General features: G+C 44.0%; 1 protein-coding gene across 1 annotated transcript in view; it reads left to right on the top strand.

Annotated features, from left to right (window-relative positions):
• The window catches only part of LOC132481903 (nuclear RNA export factor 2-like), a 39,550-nt gene extending 18,879 nt beyond the window's left edge, over positions 1–20,671 (top strand). The window contains exons 15-19 of the mRNA XM_060086806.1: positions 16,579–16,621; positions 17,214–17,286; positions 17,822–17,989; positions 20,402–20,462; positions 20,598–20,671. Of these exons, the coding sequence (XP_059942789.1) occupies positions 16,579–16,621; positions 17,214–17,286; positions 17,822–17,989; positions 20,402–20,462; positions 20,598–20,642 (390 nt within the window). The 3' untranslated portion in view covers positions 20,643–20,671. The remainder of the gene's footprint in view (positions 1–16,578; positions 16,622–17,213; positions 17,287–17,821; positions 17,990–20,401; positions 20,463–20,597) is intronic.
• Positions 20,672–20,939: the final 268 nt, after the last annotated feature.

The raw sequence follows: 20,939 nt of genomic DNA, 5'->3' as shown, positions 1-20,939 counted from the left end.
GATGCCTTCTAAATGATGCTAGATTCATCACTCTCAGCCTGCTCAATGGAGTGCAAAAAACTATTCTCCTAGACATGTGGTTTTCAACTCTGGATATCCATTAGGATCCCCTGTAATGCTCAGATTCAACCAACTGAATCAGAGCCTCTAGGGATAAGCCCAGTCATCAGTATCTTCAAGGTTCACCTCAGTTGATTCTAATGAGCTGTCAGAATTGAAAACCTTATCTGATGGTGTATTAGTTTGCTATGGCTGCCCTAACAAGATACCACAGGCTGAGTAGCTTAAACAACACAAATTTATTTCTCACATTTTAAAGGTTGGAAGTTCAAGATCCAGGTGTCCACAGGTTTGGTCTCTTCTGAGACTCTCTCCTTGGCTTGCAAATGGCCTCCTTCTTAGTCCTTCTTCACATGGTTGTCCCTCTGTGCATACACACCCTGGTATCTCTTTATGTGTCCTAAACTCCTCTTATAAGGAAACCAATCATATAGGATTAGTGTCTATCCTAAGGGCCTCATTTTAATTTAATCACTTCTTTAAAGACCCTATCTTCAAACACAGCCACATTCTGAGGTACTGGTGGTTAAAGCTTCAACATATGAATTTGAGTAGGACACAGTTCAGTCCACAACAGATGGTATGAGAAATACCTTGATGTGAGAAATTCATCTCCCTTTTAGCTACCTTCCTGGAACTACTATACAACACTTCTGCCATCACCTCATTAGGTAGGAGTTGGTCATATGACCATTCTTGCCTGCAAAGCAGGCTATAAATATGTTCTTTTACTGGAAACATTACTGTACCAAATAAATGTGGGATTCTTTTATTAAGAAAGAAGGAGAATTGGTATAGAACATATGCTACACTTTCATACCCAAGGCAGCTAGAAGCACTACCTCAATTATCATGTCCTTTCTACCCAGTTTTCCAACCACAGTTTTCATGGGTTCAAACAAAACTGCTGCTTCAGAGACACCTGAGCTCACTCTCCCAACCGCCCAAATCCCATGTCCCAGACTATGCCTCAGTCCTCACAACTTAGCGTGCTTAATCTACGTCATTCACTCACTCATTCATTCATTCAACAAATATTTATTGGTTACCAATGATATGTGAAGCACTGTAATAGGCACTGAAGATAAATCAGAGAACCTGACAGACAGGGTCATGGCTCTCATGGAGCTCACATTCTACAGGGGTTCATTCACTCAAGATTTAAAAGCCATTAAGAAAATAATATGGGAAAATGTGACAGAGAATGACTAGGGTGGGGAAGGCAAGGAAGGATTTTCTGAAGGTGTAACTTAGATTTAATATTCAAATAACAAGAAGTACACAGTCAGCAGTGGGAAGATATCGGAGCTGAGCCCTCGAGACAGAGGGAAGAGCAAGACGAAAGGCCCTAAGATATGGGCAAGCTTGGCAGTTTTAGGGAACAGCTTGTATGCCAGTGTGTATTGGGAGGACAACGTTAGAAAATGAGGTGAGAATGGTAGGAGGGGCCCAATAACAGAAGGTCCTGTGAGCCATGGTAAGGACTCTGGCTTTTGATCTTATTATGATGGGTGCTTTCTGAAAGGAAGGGAATTTATTATTATAATCTACTTTATTAAAGTTCATTCTAAATGTTCCTTGGAGGACAGACTGAACTAGAGCAACTGTAAGATCAAGAGACAAGATTAGGAGTCTACGACATGCATGAGAGTGAGAGGTTACAGTCTCGTAGACCACAGTCGTAGCAATGGAAGGGGTGAGATGGGGTTTGAAATGACATGTATCTTGGAAGTACTGAACTTGTTGATGAAGTCCACGTTTGTGGTAAGGGATAGAGAGGAAGTAAGCGTGTCTCTTGGAATGTGGATTTTGGCAGCTGGGTTAGGGCGGTTTTCTTCGATGGGGAAATGAATGGAGGACCAGCTTCGGTGCAATGCCAGGAAACTGACAGTTCTGTTTTGACCATGTCGTTTGTGGAGCCTATGAAAAATCTGGGTGGGGAGCATGTGGTTGGATGTATAAGTCAGGAGATCCTGAGAATATTCTTGGCTGTGGCAAAAACAAAAAAAAACAAAAAACAAACAAAATAAAACAAAAGAACAAGCATGCAAGAAAACAAACGAAAACCCCAACTGTACAGTTCAATCTGAAAATACAGGTTGATTCCACATATGAGCATGATGCAGGTCTAGAATCTGGAAGGGATACAACGACATAATAAAAACCTACTTCACTGAGTTATAATTTACGTTCAACAGAATGCATCAATCTTTTTTTTTTTTTTCCGCTGTTCTGCACGGCTTGCAGGATCCTAATTCCCCAACCGGGGATCGAACCTGGGCCCCTTGCAGTGAGAGCACCGAGTCCTAACCACTGGACTTAGCTATAAGGCTAAGGCTCTGGCCTGCCAGGGGCTACTAACTGTCAGAGAAGAAACAAGTATGTCTGGAATATAACTATCATTCACCCACCTATTCATTCATTCATGCACCTAGCGCATGTCAAGCTCTGTGCTAAGAAGGGAAGATAGGACCATGAAAAAATTCAGACAACGTCTCTGTCTTCCTGAAGATTAGGAGACGAAATAGAGAACTGCAAGTGGCTCTGGTTGCTAAATAGTAAGGGAGGTATTTGGTGAGATAATTGGGGCCCCAAAAGGTCTAAGCCCAGTGCACAGATGCAACTCTTCCCCTTCTGCATGTCTCATAGATAATGCTGTGGCATGACCTAGAATATAGAGCTGTTAGAATAGAATGAGCCTGAACATGCTGTGCATAAATGGCTGAGGAAACAGCTTTCCAAACCTTCCACCCAGCAAACAGCCCTGATTATGTGCAGAAGTCGATCTCAATTTCATGTAATTCTCACAGTTGGAGTTGTATGACTAATTATTTTGTCTCTGTGGCTAATTAATAAGCTGAGGTTAAGAAGGGTCAAGTATCTTGGAAGAAAACAGCAGATCTACTGATAATAGGAAAGTGTTAGATTTTAAGCTGTGAGCTCTTAACTAGTGTGGATGACTCGTTCCCGTCCTTTAGGTCCAGGCTGAGGTAGTAGCAATGCAAGTTTCCCAGTCAAAGGCCTGGGATTCATTGGCCATTAGAGGATTTTAGGAACTGGAGAAGCTACAGGAAAATGAAAGCCTAACATGCTATCCTCCTGCCTGCTCCGCATCATTGCTCCTGCCTCTGCTCTCTTGTTTTCTATGATAACGTCATCTTAACATTAGGTTTTGTTATTGACTGAAGTGTGTTCTTCCAAAATTCATATCCTGAAGCCCTAATCACCAGTGCCTCAGAATGTGTCTGGATTTGGAGACAGGGCCTTTAAAAGGGGATTAAGTTAATTTAAGGCTGTTAGGGGATACCTTAATCCCATCTGCTGGTGTGCTTACAAGAAGAGGAGTTCAGGACACACAGAGAGACAGCAGAAGTGTGTATACACAGAGGGACAACCATGTGAAAAAGAAGCAAGAAGATGGCCCTCTTCAAGCCAAGGAGAGAGGCCTTAGAAGAAATCACCCGACTCACACCTTGATCTTGTACTTCCAGCCTCCAGAACTGTGAGAAACAAATTTCTGTTGTTAAGCCACTTATCTGTGGTAGTTTTGTGTGGCAGTCTGAGCAGTCTAATACAGGCATTATGAATGTGTTTCAGTAGGTTATGAAGCAGGTAGAGTACACTGTCAGAAAGGATGAAAATAAAGTGATGGTAAAAAATACCAATGATCAGTAAAACTGAAAGGAATGTGGTTAATTTGTATTACTATCAGGCAAAATAGACATCAAGCAATTGCAACAAAGAAGGCTGCTATCAAACCATAAAAGAAAATGTATTAAGATTACAAATTCTGAACTTACATTCACCTAATAACATATCTTCAAAACAGATATAGCAGTAACAAAGTTACAAGTAACAGAAAGTAAAATCCACTTTTGTGTATACCATAAGGAAATATACTTGCTTATATAACTGAGAGCCCAGAGGTAGAGGAGACTTTAGGTTAGTTGATCCAGTGGCTCAAAGATATAAAGACTCAGGCCCAATCTTGAACCAATGACTGTGGCTAGGGACATAGGATTATTGTGTGAGATCTAGAGTAACTCTGGTCTCACCCTTGGAACTAGCAGTCAAATTCCCCCCAAACATGAGACTGTATGAGGGAGGAAATGCACTAATGAAAATCTGAGACCAGTTAGGAAGATGAGGAATGTATATTGCATAGGTAAACAAAAATGTCACCTTCAGGCCCCATTTGAAAGCACAATTATCAATATGAGCATAATACCCACAGTACTCAAGCTCAAACGGTTTTCAACTACTATGTCTTTCCAGGTAACAAATACTTCTACTCAGGAAATACCTACATTGAATTAGTGAATGGGTAGTTACAAAGCACTAGAGCTCTCATCCCTGCAGTAAGTTTAGGAAGAACCACAAAGGCATCCATGGTAGCATACTTAAATCTCATATTCTTTCTCAAATTTTTGGCAGAGCTTTTTCTTTGCTGTCGTTCCTTGATAATATTGTTTCAGGATAGTTTGACCAGAAGGGAATGGATTCTTTATAGTTACAATTTTATCAAGTATTACCATTCTGTAAACATACAACACAGAGTTCATAAAGATATGAAAGATGAGAAGCAAGAAAATTGTCAACATTTATGATCAGCAACAATTTTCTTTAAAGAGCACCATTAAATTTCAATATGGAATATCTTTAAACGCTTCAAGCTGGGCTTCCCTGGTGGCGCAGTGGTTGAGATTCTGCCTGCCAGTGCAGGGGCACAGGACCGTGCCCCGGTCCAGGAAGATCCCACATGTCGCAGAGCGGCTGGGTCCGTGAGTCATGGCTGCTGAGCCTGCGCGTCCGAAGCCTGTGCTCCGCAACGGGAGAGGCCATAACAGTGAGAGGCCCACGTACCGCAAAAAAAAAAAAAAAAAAAAAAAAAAAAAACCTTCAAGCTTTTAGAAGATATTCACTCTTATAAAAATGTAATAACATTAAAGAACATCTTCTGTTAGTGTACATATTTGTAAATATGTAAAAAGGAATATTCCTCTGGGAACACTAGCCCAAGAACCACCACAGCCCTGCCTCCTGGCATACCAGGACCCAGCCCATACACCAACAGCCTGGCACCAGCTCTGGGACACATTGGGCCCCTCAACCAGCTGCTCCTGGATCTGGCCCCACTCACCAGTGGGATGAAGCCAGCCTTGGGACACCCCAGACCCCATACCCAGCTATGTCAGGAACTGGCCCCACACACCAACAAACTGACACTAGCTTCAGGACTCCGAGGCCCAGCAGTCAGAGACCCAGGAACCTGGCTGTGCCCACCAGCGAGACCACACTAGCTCCAGGACTCTCTGGGCCACAGCCCCACCCACCAGCAGGCCAACACCAGTTCCAAGACACCTTGGTCCCCACAGCCAACTGCCCTGGGATCCAGCCCCACTCAACAGTGGGCCAACACTAGCTTTTGGACACCCCCAAACCCGGCAGCCAGCCATGTGGAACTGGCCCTGCCCACCAGCAGGCTGACACTACATACAGGACCTCTAGCCCCACCACCACCCACTGCAGAGCCTAGAACCACCCACCAGTGGGCCAGCGCTAATCCCGGGACTTCTTGAGGCACTGCAGCCAGTAACCTCATGAACCAGCCTCACTCGCCAGTGGTCACCAGCCTCTGCACAAGGCAGGGCCTGGCACCCCACTGGAACAGGGGCCAGCCACACCTACCACAGCATGCACAGTAGTGTGCTGTTCACAACAGAAGGACACACGCAGCCCTAACAGGGGGCACCCTTAGAGCATGTAGCTCTGGTGACCAGAGGGGAGAGCTCGGCTGGGACACACAGGACGTCTCCTACAAAAAGCCACTTCTCTACGGTTGGGAAATATAGCCAACCTACCAGATACAGAGAAACAAAATAGAAAATTGGACAAAATGAGTCAACAGAGGAATCTATTCCAAACAAAGGAACACGATAAAACCCCAGAAGAAGAACCAAGTGAAGTGCAGATAGGAGATCTACCTGATAAAGAGTTCAGGGTAATGATCATAAAGATGTTCAAAGAACTCAGGAGAAGATTGGATGAACAGAATGAGAAGTTTTTAACAAAGATTTCGAAAATATGAAGAAGAACCACACAGAGAAGAATACAATAACTGAAATGAAAAATACACTACACGGAATCAACAGTAAATGAAATGACGCAGAGGAATGGACGAGCAAGCTGGAAGACGGAGTAGAAGAACTAACAGAAGCAGAATAGAAGAAAGAAAGAAGAGAAAAAAGAAATAGGGCAGTTTAAGAGACCTCTGGGACAACAGCAAGTGTACTAACATTTGCATTATAGGGGTCTGAGAAGGAGAAGAGAAAGAGAAAGAGAAAGGGGCAGAGAACATATGTGAAGACATGATAGCTGAAAACATCCCTAACCTGGGAAAGGAAAGAGATATCCAGGTTTAGTAAGCACAGAGAGTCCCAAACAGGGTCAAGCCAAAGGAGACCACACCAAGACACACTGTAGTTAGAATGGCAAAAATTAAAGATAAAGAGAGAATATTAAAAGCAGCAAGGGAAAAGCAACAAATAACATACAGGGGAACTCCCATAAGGCTATCAGAGCAACTGGAATGAATCCAACTGGATCACGGTGTATGATCCTTTTTAATGTAGTGTTGGATTCGGTTTGCTAATATGTGGTTGAGGATTTTTGCATCTATATTCTTCACAGATATTGGCCTGTAATTATCTTTTTTGATAGTGTCTTTGTCTGCTTTTGGTAGCAAGGTGATGGTGGCTTCATAGAATGAATTTGGGACTGTTCCCTCCTCTTCAACCTTTTGGGAGAGTTTGAGAAGTATAGGTATAAGTTCTATGTATGTTTGGTACAATTCACTGGTGAAGCTGTCTGGTACTGGACTTTTGTTTGCAGGGAGTTTTTGTTTTGTTTTAATTACAGATTCTATTTCACTTCTAGTGATTGGTCTGTTCAAATTATCTGTTTCTTCTTGACTCAAATTTGGCAGGCTGTATATTTCTAGAAACTTGTCCATTTCTTCTTGGTTGTCTAATTTTCTGGCCTATAACTGTTCATAGTATTCTCTTAAGTGTTTTGGTTTTTGTGAGTTTATTTTTTTTTGTATTTTTCTGGTATTAGTTGTTGCTTCTGTTTCATTTCTTATTTTGTTTATTTGGGCCCTTTCTCTTTTTTTCTTGGTGAGCCTGGCTAGAAGTTTGTCGATTTTGTTTGTCTTTTCAAAAATCTAGCCCTTGGTTTTATTGATCTTTTCTATTTTTACCTCTATTTTAATTATTTCCCTCTGATCTCTCCCAAAGAACTGACTTTGGGAATTTTTTCGTTCTTCTTCTTCGAATTTTTTTTCTCTTTTTGTTTATTTGAGATTTTTCTTGTTCCTTGAGGAAGGCCTGAATCACTTTGTACTTCCCTCTGAGAATTGCTTTTGCTGCATCACATAGATTTTGGAAGGTTGTGTTTTCATTGTCATTTGTCTTGAAGTATTTCCTGATTTCTTCTTTGATTTCATCACTGACCCACTGGTTTTTTGGTAGCATGTTGTTCAGTCTCCATGTATTCGTTCTTTTCCCATTTTTCTTTCTGTGGTTGATTTCTAGTTTCATAACATTGTGGTAATAAAAGATGCTTGAAGTCATTTCTATCCTCTTAAATGTGTTGAGGTTTGTTTTCTGTCCTACTATGTGGCCTCTCCTTGAGAACGTGCCTTGCACGCTTGAAAAGAATGTGTATTCTGTTTATTTGGGGGATGTAGTGTCCTGTAGGTAAAAATTAAGTCCAAGTGGTCTATTGTGTCATTTAGGGCCTCTGTTGCCGTACTGATTTTCTGCCTGGAAGAGGTGTCCATTGATGTCAGTGAGGTTTTAACGTCTCCTAGTATTAGAGTATTCCTGTTAATTTCTCCCTTTATGTCTGTAAATATTTGTTTTATATATTTAGGTGCTCCTCTATTGGGTGTGTATATGCTAACAAGTGTAATATCCTCTTCTTTATTGATCCCTTTATCGTTACATAATATCCTTCTTTGTCTTTATGGACTTTGTTTTAAGTCTATTTTGTCTGATATGTGCATTGCTAACCCTGTCTTCTTGTTGTTTCTATTTGCATGAAATAGCTTTCCATCTCCTCACTTTCAATCTGTCCGTGTCTTGTGCCCTGAAGTGAGTCTCTTATAGGCCGCATATTGTAGGTTCTTTTTTTTTTTTAAATCCATTCAGCCACTCTGTCTTTTGATGGGAGCATTTAGTCCACTGATATTTAAAGTAATTATTGATAAGTATGTATTTACTGCCATTTTAAACCTTGTTTTCCAGTTGACTATGTAGTTCTCTATATCTTTCACTTTTGCCTTTTTAATTATGCTATGTCTTGGTGTCACTCTATTTGGGTTCTCCTTGGGTGGGCCCCTCTGTGCTTCCTGTACCTGGATATCGGTTTTCTTCTTCAGGCTTGGGAAATTTTCAACCATAATTTCTTCAAAAACATTTTCTATCCCCCTTTCTCCCTCCTCTTCTCCTGGTACCCCTATTATGCATATGACTGTGCCCATTATGCATATGATTATGCATATTACGCATGCTTTTATTATCCTATAAATTTCATATGTTTTCTTCATTTTAAAAAATTTGCCTTTCTGTCTGCTGTTCTGATTTGGTGACTTCCATTATTCAGTCTTCCAGATCACTTATTTATTCTTCTGCTTTGGTTAGTCTGCTATTTATTGCTTTTAGTTTGTTTTTTATCTTGGCAATTGAGTTGTCTAGTTTTGATTGATTTCTGTTTACAGTTTCTAGTTCCTTGTTGCAGTGATCTGCATTCCTAGCAATAATCTTTCTTAATTTCTTTAGCCTTTTTCTTACCTCCTCTCTGAATCTGGGGTCTAGTAGACTGGTGAGGTCTCTTTCATTATTTGTCCCTTCAGGGGATTTCTCTTCTTCTTTTCATTGGGAATAGTTCCTCTGTTTTTCATTCTACTTAACTTTCTTCATCTCTGAATTTAGGACAGGCATCTATCTACTGTGTTCTTGAAGGGGGGTTTTTAGGTTGGAAGATCCCTGTGTAGACGGCATGAGTTCAATATTTTTGGTGCAAGTGCTGGTTATGGCGTGGGTGCTTGCCACATATTTCTTTAAAGTGCGCTGGCCCTTGTTCCCTTGATAGGGTGTGTGATTGAAGTTGTGTTGACCAGAGCCTGCACTGGTTCTTGGCTGGGGCCTCCTCTTTGCATTATGGCTGTCACAGCCCTGTTGGGGCTGGGGTCTGATTCCCAGCTGTTGGAGCAGAAGCCCTGAGGTTCAGGTTCACTCAGGTTCCACTGCCCCTGAGCACATGCCCTGATCCAAGAGGTGACCACTGAAGCTAATGAGGTCCGTGTGGTCACCGCAAACCTATGTGCCTGCCCTGCAGGCATCCATGGTTCTGCCCAGAAGCAGCCCAAGGTTGTATCCCATTCTCTGTTGTGTTCACTGCAGACCTAGTGCTGGGATGTGGTGTGGAGTAGGCTGGTGCTGGGGGCCGGGGCCCTGTGGCTGCAGGAATTGAGGTGGTTGTGCCGCTGCCTGGAACCTGGGCTGACTTTGTGTCAGACTTCTCCCAGGACCTGTCAGCTCCAGATCTGGCACCAAGCTATGGTGTAGAGTGAGCGGGGCCAGTGTGCTCCCACCGTGAAATGAACAACTGCATACTCCTGCCCAGCGCCCATCCAACCGAGATGCAGTGCCCAGCTGCTCTGCCTTTCCATGGCGCCATCTGGCGCACGTGCTGGCAAAGGCCACCATGGCCAGACCTGCCCCCACTGTGTGCACACTGATAATGGGCACTGTGGCAGGACCTGCCCCCACTATGTGCAGGCTGACAATGGGCTCCTTGGTTTGGCCCAGACCATACCCCAGGCCCTGCGGTCTGTCTCCACACATCTAGATCAAGTCCTCTCCCTGGACCTGTCTACCTAAGATTCAATGCTCAGCTGCTGTGTGCAACTGTGGCCCCACCACCTTGTGTGTGCTTTGGATTGGGGAGTGCAGCAAGGCAGCAGCCAACAGTGCCTGTCTCTCTCTGCCCTGATTGTTAGCAAGCCAGCATGCATGCACTCCTTGTGAGCAGAATTTAGGCTTTTCCAGCCCCTCCATCTCTCCTAGCAGCTTTTCCAGCAGGCAAGGGGGCTCCCCGGGACAAGGGTCTGCCTATGTGGACCTTTTCTCCTTTACAGATCTCTCCCAGCGGTGCCAGGACCATCCTCATGTCTTTAAATTTTTTTTCTGTCCTTCCTGGATATGTAGAGATATTCCTTGCAGCTTTGGTTGTGTAGGAGATCTTCTGCCAGTTTCCAGTTGGTTTTCTGTGAGAACTGCCTCACATGTAGGGGTATTTTTAATGTGTTTGTGGGGAGAGGTGAGCTCCACATACTTCTACTCCACCATCTTGATCCCCCTCCCTATTTGGGAGACTTTGAATTGCATCAACGTGTCCCATATAAAAACAGATACACTAGACTAAAGTAGAATTTCAGAATCCAGTGATAGTTACCTATTGCAAGTGCCTGTCAGTTTTTAGAGAGCCCATGATATGGCAGGTTTTTCCAGATTTTGTGGGGGAAAAAAGGTAGAGCATCATGTACATTTTAGATGATCTTTGGACCCAAACAGGCTACATGAATTAGATAATTAAAACATCATCTGGTGATGTGATGAAAATGCAGAGTTCATTGATATGACTTAGTCCTCAAAGCCTGCTTCTATCCTAAAGAAAGCTGGCAGGGCCTCCCTGGTGGCGCAGTGGTTAAGAGTCCGCCTGCCGATGCAGGGGATACGGGTTCATGCCCCGGTCTGGGAGGATCCCATATGCCGCGGAGCGGCTGGGCCCATGAGCCATGGCCGCTGGGCCTGCGCATCCAGAGCCTGTGCTCCGCAACGGGAGAGGCCACAACAGTGAGAGGCCCGCATACCGCAAAAAAAAATAAAAATAAAAATAAAATAAAAAAAGAAAGCTGGCAAATGTCACTCATTTACATCATATGGGAACATATCAACCAGCAGTAGATGGCAGTGTGATATCGTAACAAGAAAACAATGTGGCTGTTTACGTAAAAACACATATCACAATACTTTCAAAGACTATAGTTAGAATTATTTGGGGATTGTGGCAAAAAAAAATAGTTACAATGAGTGGATAATAAGAGCCAAGCTAGGACCACTTCAATTCTCCCTGTCTAATAATTTTTAAAGCCTGGAAACACACTTATTTAATTTTTAAATGGTCTTCACCTGGAAGGGATTTTCAGACTGTACCAGAGAATCATACCATCACAAATGACATAGTTTATGAGCAAAAACCGTGAAAGGGATCCCTGCCTTCTCGCCCCTTATCATCCTTTGGCCTCAAAAGAAGTTTTCACTGTGGATGTAATTTTCTGTTTCAACGCTGTGGTAGTCCCCAAGAATGAGCTCGTCACCTAGAGCTGTTAAAATTTACACTGGGCTGGGGGAAGGGAGCACACTGAGTACTCTGACAGGGAGCATTATCTACAATTGTTTCTCTTCTTTCCCATTGCTTGGCACTGACAGTAAAGTCAATTCTAGTTAATTAACGAGCTTCTTAAAGGAACAAAGAAAAACATGTTTTGATGACCATTTCTATAAAAGTACAGCAATATCTGATAAGTTCTCTTGGATAATGGTACCAGATTAAGTCAATTTTACTTTGTGAAAGTAAATTCACTTATGACCTCTACTTGAGTTGTACATATTTGTGTTTGAACCAAAAGCATTTGAGTATTTGTGTTTAATTTAGCAGCATCACAAATGTCTGCTATTCTCCTTTCCCATTTCTCTGTGTTAAACAAAGCCACTAGCACTGACCTCCAAAACGTCCACCCCAAAACAGAAATATAAAAGAAGTAAAAGCTGTTCCCAGTAAACCTTGCCAAACAACATTCAAGAAGAATAGCTTATCAGCCTGCCTCACCTAAACAGACACAGCGCCTGATATACGTGCAGTGCCTAAACGGCCTAGCTCACATAAGCTGTGTTCATACAGGTGTTTATCCATAGCCTTAGCGTCCCTTCCCCAATGTATGTAAGAAAGAGCTGACAGGCACCCACTGGTGTAACTAAATATATTTTTTAATCCTAAAATAGCTCCTGGTAATCATCGCAGGGCAAGAATAAATGATACGACCATTAGTTCTGACAGGAGAATATCTAACCTTTCGCAAGAAAATTATAATTAGAACTCCAGGGTTTGCCTTTTGGTGAAAGAAGTTGACCTCAATCACCATTAGTGGATTTCTCCATTACAGAAGCTACAGTTGGGACAGCCATCAGGTCTTGATGGCGGATTCCATCCAGTGATTGTATACAGAAGCTTCCTAATTCCATCTTGAGGTTTCATAATAGGCTCTATTGTAAACACGTGGCTCCATTTTCATACCCTGCATTTACATTTGTCCCATAAATAATATTCCAAAATTATCTAAGTAACACCAATGTGCCCAAACAGAGTCACTCCAAAAAATCACTACTTCCTTCAATAGGCTTACAACTACAAACAGTCTGTTATCCTTACCAGTATATTCAAATTTAACCATGGTGCAAAATTTGGTCTGTTGTATTTTCTTCAGGTTATTTATGTAGCCATGCCACGATGCAGGGTGCCAGCAAAATAATCCCACTGCTTGTATAGCATTAAGTTTGCCTAAGCCAGCAAACACGCAAGTTCACTTCAAATCTCTTTTGGATATACAGACAGATCTTCAGTTTTCCACACAAATCAGCAAAAGAGGTGTTTGTAAAACTGCCATTAAAAAAACCCCCAAAACTCTATTGTATATTCTCCTTTCCCTTTCTCTGTCCTTTCTAGGCAGATGCAAACAAAATATAAGTGCAGTAATATCTAATTCAGATTCTGCTTACTTTTAACTTTTGGAATTCTGTAAAGAGCCATAGAGTCTGCAATATTTCTCTTTAGAGAAGTAGAGCCATAAAATCTGCAATATTTATCTTTAGGGTGTTTAAAAATAAAAGAAGGAAACGTTTTCAACTAACGTCTAGCATTTTATACCACCTTTTATATACACATATACTTCACTTATTAAGGATAAGTTTATATTTATACCTTAAAATGAATCCAACGGCCTTAACTGGCTTCAGCTACGATTAGTTCTAATTACTGGTAGTACTGGAAATTATTTAAATGGCACTTTAAAGAGGTCCTCTATGATCTCATCTTTTCAGTAACTGTGGATGCCTTTCCGCTTAGTCTGAATAAGGAAGACTGAATTATTCTTAATTTTCTTTGGAGGCTCTTGTGGGTGATCCAAACACAAAGTCTGGAGCCAGGGTGCCTAGGAGTAAACCCTGGTTTGGCACCTATAGGTTCAGTTACCACTTAGGCAAGTGACTTAACACATCTGTGCTTCCACTTTCTCATCTGTGAAAACTGGAATAATAATCATAGTACCTAGTTGATAGAATTGCCACTATTAAAGGAGTTGACGTTTTAACGTGCCTGACACATAGTAATCATTATATACATTTTTTTCAAATTAACAGCTAAAATTCACTTATTGAGTTTGCTTTAATTTCTCTTAGACTTGCATGAAATTATGGCAACAAATCTTACCTGTACCCACCGCTTAGGTTTTTGAAGTAGACTCTAAAATACGGCAATGTTTATGGATTTAGGGAGGACCTAGTCCATTGCTATGTGTTAATTTATGTGTTAAATTTCACGTGTTATTAGGGAAAAAATTAGCACACGAACGAAGCACATTAGCACAATAAAAAGGGGTTGGGGCAGGTGAAGCCAGCTTGTGTTCTGAGGAAGATCATCCGGAGGCACCACCATCAACGGGAAGCCCAGGAATGTGGGCAATCTCAGATCTCCAGCTCTCGTGAAGAGAACGGCCTCCTGAAACACGCAGCCGGGAGAACCCTACTGTCACTAGGCTACACTCAGGAGGCTGACCCAGCTTTTGAGCACCGTGGGCTCCTAAGGCTATGGTCACGTGGATGCGGCCATCACGTGGCAGGCCCAGACAGTTATGTGGCAGGCCCAGACCTACTGGCCATGTCAGCACCATGAGCCCTTAAACCCTGAGCTCGTGTAGTCTCTCTGGACCTATTGCCACTATGATCATGTGGTAGATCCAGCTTTTCAAGTCGCTAGAGCATGGCAGACTCCTAAACCCTGCCCATCATGTGGATTCATCCTGTCATGTGGCCCTCACTAGCTAGGGGCATGTGGAAGCCTCAGCCCTCCAAGTCACAAAGGTGACCTGCTTCTGAGTGTCGTATGGATGCTATGGTTGGTCACATATCCCCCTTGCTCACATATCAGGCTCAGCCATCTCTATCTCGTGAAGATTGCTGCCTACCAGAATCTTCAGATCCCTGAGTCAACAGGGATGTGGCCTCTACCATCACATGGCAGGCAAAGCACCTGCTGTCATGTGAACACCGCACCTACCCTTCGGCTGTTGGTCGTGTATATTCTATGGTCATGGGACATGCTGTGGTCTCCTGAGGCTCAGTTCTCTCGGTTACAGTTCACGATTGAGGGCACCTGAATCCTGAGGTCACATGCATCCTTCTACTCTGTGGCTTCTGCCAGCCAAGCCCCTGGAAGTCAGGTAGGGACCCACAGCGGTGCGTTACGTTCTCCATAGTGTTCTCCATAGTGGCTGTATAATTTTACATTCTAAGATTCTTAGAACTATTCTTAGTTCTATTCTAGCCACTATGGAGAACTATGGGGACCTGGAGGAAGGAAGGGAGGGGAACGTAGCCCTGCAGCATGGGTTTGAAATACTGGCCCCTGTGGCACTGGAGAACGGAATCTGGGTAGTCTGGGTGGGAGCTCTCCACGGGAAGGAGAGGAAGGTTGGGAGGGAAGGAATATTAAAGTGAAGGTATTGAGCGAGATTAGGAGACAGTGCCTTTCACACAGTACGATGACAGATACTCAGTGCTCAACAGGGAAGTGGACCAAAAACCCTTAAAATCAGAAGCAGAGGTGTGCAAATGGGGCTGCTGGATGGGCCAGAACACACTGATCTCTGTTTTTGGTATTAGCGTTTTAGCTCAAAGGAAGCATTGCAACCTTGAACTATCAACCACCTCTTCTCTATTTTTGGTTTTGGACAGGGCCATCAGAGAATGTTTCCCAAAGTTGTTATGCCTGGTAAGTGCCTACGAAAATCATTGTCTCTTACTAATGTCGGTGACCTCTGCACCTGCCCTCAAGCCCTTTGGTTCTTGCCTAGAGTACATGTTGGCATCAGACCCTTAACCATTTTGGGGCACATGGACTCCTGAAAATGACATGGATATACTTTCTGGAAAAATACCCATAAATACACACACACACACACACACACACACACACACAAATTGCATATAACATTAGAGATTTCCAAGACCTCATGATAAAGACATCTACTGTAAGCCTTCCCATGAAATTTCCAAGGCCTTTCACACCTGACCTCTGACCCTCAGCCTACTTGACCAAACTTTTTTCCCCGGTCATCAAGGGCCACTCCCCTGGTCTCCACTCCTGTTTTCCTCTTCCTTTCTCCAGGATGGCCAGGAGTTACCCTCACCAATTATCATTGACATTGACACTCCCTACATAATAAAGCCCTGCAAGGTGATGAAGAGGATCAAACAACATTTGGTGAGTTGCAGGAGAGCCACAGATCCCTTATCAGCCACACAATCTCAAATGCCTTTTGATTCCAGGAATGCTATATAGGCTCTGTGACACTGAAGAGTCTAGTCCTGCAATTCCTGCAGCAGTAAGTACCCTTGGGAATCTGAGCAAGGGGAGGAGGGCTAGGAGAGTTGAGGAGACCTAAGCACAGGTCTGCTCATCGGACTTCTCAAGTCTCATTTGAGGTCCAGACCACAGAGATCGACTGTCCTCATTACTCTCCCTCAGGTATTACTTGATCCATGAGTGTGGAGACCAACCGCATATCCATTGTGCTTATCTTGAGGAGGCCTGCTCCTCCCTGACAATTCCCTTCCACTCTGAGGACCCAGCCCCGTGAGTATCACAGGCCAGACTCTGCTCCTGGGTCGTGTGGCTCCCCAGCAGACACAGGCCAGCTCCTGCACACACCCACCACCCACTCTTCCTTTTTGTCTCCTAGAAGCAGCTTGTGCAAGTACTTCAAGGACAGCAGGAATATAAAGAACCTCAAGGACCCCCGTGAGTGTGCGATGGGAAGACTGGGTGGGAAAGGGCAGTGAAGGGGTCAATCATAGGGCCCAGGGCGTGGCAGCGCCTGACCTTTGTTCGCTTCCCCTCTCTTCACAGACCTACGGGTCCAGCTGCTGAAGCACACAAAACGTGTCATTGTGCACACCCTCTGTGTGTTGCCCAAGACTCAGCATGACTTCAGCTCCTTCGGGTGGACATGTGGTTCCAGACAGTGAGCGCCTGCGTCCTCCCTCGGGCGGGCCCAAGAAGCCACAGGTGGGTAGGAGGTGGAGGTGGTGACTGGGTGCCTGGGCTCTTCCCTTTCAGGAGATGATGCTCTGTTTCTCCGTCAGCGGGGTGTTCAAGAAAGGTGGGTGTGTGTAGACCCCCACCCCAGATGCCCCACTGCTGCCTTCCCCTGGCCAGGCTCACGCACAGAACCACCCAGCTTCCTGGACCCCTTCCCTTCCCTTCCATTTACTTCCCTTCCTTTCCTTCCCCTCCCCTCCCCTCCCTTCCCCTTCCTCCTGTGTTCTCTAGCCCTCAGTCTTCCCACAGACACCCCAGGTCTGAGGTGTGTCCACGCCTGTCTGCCCTGCACACCCTGGGTGTTGGGGACACAGGCTGTGGAGTTTGGTGGCTCTCGTTCCAGATCCTTGCTCTTAGAACTTGGGCCATTGCTTAACCTCTCAGTTTCTTCATTTGCGCAATGGGGTAGTAGTATCCACCTCTTGGGCGGCTGTGAAAAATGCATCCCGTGAACTTGTGCAGTGGTTGTCAGGGACCCTGTCACTGGGCGCAGACTGCTCCTATAGTTGCCCTCCCCACTCCCGACACCCTGGAACCGTGAACAGCTGCCCTCTCAGCATGAGTGTCCAGTCATACCCTGACTGGGCAACACCATGTGAGCGTGTAGAGCACGTGCAGCTCTAAGGGGTACTGTTGTTTGTTTGCTGTTGAAGTGGAAGGAAGTTCTCAGGACTGTGTGCGTGCCTTCACCCGGACCTTCATCACTACCCCTGCCAGCTACTGCAGGTGAGTTTGTGGGCGGGGATGCACATCCCCGCCTGGGCTCAGGGGCATGGGAATGTGGTGGTGCAGACCTTAGGTTTACTCAGTATTGTGGAAAGCCAGCAGGGAGATCCCAGGAGCAGTCTAGCCTAGTGGTTAAGAAGAGCATGGGCTCTGAAATCGGCCTATGGGTTCTCTCCTTGACACAACACTCACTCACTGTGTGATCTTGGTCAAGTCACATGACCTCTGTGTGACTCAGTGTCTTCTTCCGAGAATGGGGATCAGAGCATCCAGCCCTTGGGCTGTGGTAAAGGGTAAATGTGAAATTGCCCGTGGGTTGGGGATAAACCTATTAATCGAGTGAAGGTGGTAGACAGTCTCTCCAAAGGTGGGCTCTGTGGGGAGGGGCAGAGGTACTAGTTATGGAACCTGGGAGACAGACACAGCAGGGGTATGGAAGGAATGTAGTTGCTGAGTGGCAGTGGGAGCAGGATCGTTGTTTGGAGTGTGCGGTGGTCCATCTGTCCAGTTGTCTGAGTGCCCGTTTATCCTCCAGTCTATGCATTGTGAAAGACGAACTGTTTGTGAGGGACGCCAGCCCCAGTGAGACTCAGAGTGTGTTCTCCATCCCAATGCCTACACCCTCCTCCCTCTCCCAGGAGCAGCAGGAGATGGTGCAGGCTTTCTCCACCCTGTCTGGGATGAAACTCGAGTGGTCTCAGAAGTGAGTGCTGGGTGTATATGGGAATGAGTTTGGGTTGGAACGGTAGGGGAGTGAATCATGGAAACTCGAAAGCAATTTGGAAAAATAGCTTTTTGAATATTTTGCTTCCGAAAATAAAAGTGAGCCCATGAAAAAGGTATCATACTAGTATATGTGTAAAGGGTTTTCAAGATAGTATAATGCTCAGTGATATTATCTTGTATATGGAAAATCCAGGACAATCCACACGCACACCAACCAACCAACAAAAAAACAAAACACCCTACTACAACTGATAACCAAGTTCACCAAAGTTACAGGATACAAGACCGATATACAAAACTTATTTGTATTTCCATGTACTTGCAATGAACAACCGAAAATGAAATTAAGAAAGCAAGCCCAGCTACCATGGCATCAAAATAGTACAACGCTTTGAAACAAATGTAACAAAAGAAGTGCAAATCTCATATTCCAGAGTCTGTAAAACGCTGTTGAAAAAAATAAAGCAGACCTAAGTAAATGGAAAGACACCCCATTTTCATGGGTTGGAAGGCAATATTATTATGATAGCAGTACTACCCAGAGCAAACTAGGTTCAATGCAGTCCCTATCAGAATCCTTCTTTGCAACAGTTGACAAGGTTAACCTAAACTTCATTTGGAAATGCACCAAAACAATCTCGAAAGAGAAGAACAAAGTTAGAAGACTCACACGTCCCAATTTCAAAAGTTGCTACAAAGCCACAGTAATAAAGACTACGTGGTACTGGCCTGTGGACAGTGTATGAATCAGTGGACTAGAACTGAGAGTCCACAGATAAACCCTCACATTTATGGTCAACTGATGATCAACCAGACAGAGTGCTGAAAAAATCTGATGGGAAAATAATATTGATTTCAAAAAATGGTGCTGGGACAAGTGGGTATCTGTGTGCAAACCAAAGAATTTTGACCCCTGACTCCCACACCGTGTACGAACCTAGCCTGAAAATGGATCAAAGATCTAAAAGTAAGAGCTAAGACTATAAAAATCTGGGAAGGAAACACAGGTGTAAGTCTTCACGAATTAGGCAATCATTTCTTACATATGACACCAAAAGCACAAGCAACCAAAGAAAAAAACTAGATAAATTGTTGACTTCATCAAAATTAAAACCTCTTGAGCATCAAAGCACAGTATCAAAAAGGTGAAAAGCCCACCAACAGAATGGGAGGAAATATTTGCATATCACATATCTGGCAAGAATATGTGAAGAACCCTTGCAACTCAACAATAAAAAGGCAAACACCCCAATGTTTTTAAACTGGGGAAAGGCTCTGAATGGACATTTCTCCAAAGAAGACATATAAATGGCCAGGAAGGAAATGAGAAACTTCTCAACATCGTTAGTCATCAAGGAAATGCAAATTGAAACCACAGTGAGTTACCAGGTCACACCCACTAAGATGGCTTTAATTAGTGAAACGAATGATAACAAGCGTTGGTGAGGATGTGGAGACATTGGAATTCTCATGTGTTATGATGGGAATATAAAAGGGAGCAGTGGTTTGGGAAAACATTTTGGCACTTCTCCAAAATGTTAAACACGGAGTTACCATAAGACCCAGTAATCCCACTCCTAAGTATCCTACCAGGAGAAATGAAAACATGTGTACACTCTAAAACTTGTTCAGGAACGTTCATAGCAGCATTATTGATAATAGACGAAAAGTGGAAACAACCCAAATGTCCTGTAGCTGATGAATGGATGAATAAATCTTGGTACATCCATAAAGTAGAATATTATTCAGTCATAAAAAAGAATACTGTTCTGATACACGTCATGACATGGATGAACCTTGAAAACATGATGCTAAGTGAAAGAAGCCAGTCACAAAATGTCAAATATTGTATGAAATGTCCAGAATCGGCAAATCCACAGGGACCAAAAGCAGATTAGTGGTTGCCAGGGTCTGGGGGATGGGGAGGAATAGGGAGTGATCACGAATGGTTAAGGAGCTTCTTTTTGAGGTGGTAAAATGACTCTGGAATTAGTTGTGGTGGTTGCACAATCATGTGAATGTACGAAAAAGCACTGATTTGTATACTTTAAAGTGGTGTGTGCATTATATCTCAATAAAAGATGCTGGGAGACTTGTACTTTAGAATTTTTCATTTGTTATTTTCTTGAACATCTTTCTTAATCAGTATATATTGAATTCCCTTGTTCTTTAGCCCAGCTCTACTTTTCTGTTTTGAATTCTAGTGGGCATGAATGCTAGTGATAGATGGTTTGCTTTTCACTGGGCCTTTCTTCGTCATTACACATAGTGTTCATACTGGTACATGTGTCCCAGCAAGAAAGTGGCATACATTTAGCGGTGGCATTGCATGGTCAGCGTGACTGTACTGTGGTACTAATGGAGATCACCTGTTGTTCTCCCACTGCAGGTGCCTTCAGGACAACGAATGGAACTGCACCAGAGCTGGTCAGGTCTGCAGTATGCTCAAGGTGAGGTCTGGGAATCAAGTGGGGTAAAGATGAACATTTCTGGGCCTTCAGGGGGGCCAAGAAGGTGGAGGTCAGTGTCCTGGGAATGGAACTTGGGGAGCGGGCTCTTCTGACATTCCGACCCCTTCTCTCCAGACCGAGGACAAGATCCCAGAGGAGGCCTTCAAAGAAATCCCCTAAAAGGAGCCCTTGGATGCCATCCTTGTCTTCATCCACATCATCTTTTATCTCCAGCCGCAGGCCACGTCCATGCCTGGGGTTGGAGGCCTGGCTGACCAAGAATCCAAAGTTACGTTGTAGGCCAGGTAACATAGCCACTTGAAGGGTCGGCTGTCCTGTGTCTTTTCCCCACTCACGATTGCTGTTTGGTTTCATAATAAAGAGTGCTGTTGCAAGCTGTATGTCGTGTGTCCTCCATTGCTCTTCCCTGCCCCAATCACGAGCCAGTAGGTCCAGGCCTGAACGTCCCTGCCTTCC

This window comes from Mesoplodon densirostris, chromosome X (assembly GCF_025265405.1).
Source record: "Mesoplodon densirostris isolate mMesDen1 chromosome X, mMesDen1 primary haplotype, whole genome shotgun sequence".
NCBI classification, from domain to species: domain Eukaryota; kingdom Metazoa; phylum Chordata; class Mammalia; order Artiodactyla; family Ziphiidae; genus Mesoplodon; species Mesoplodon densirostris.
This window is presented reverse-complemented; position numbering and strand designations above follow the sequence as displayed.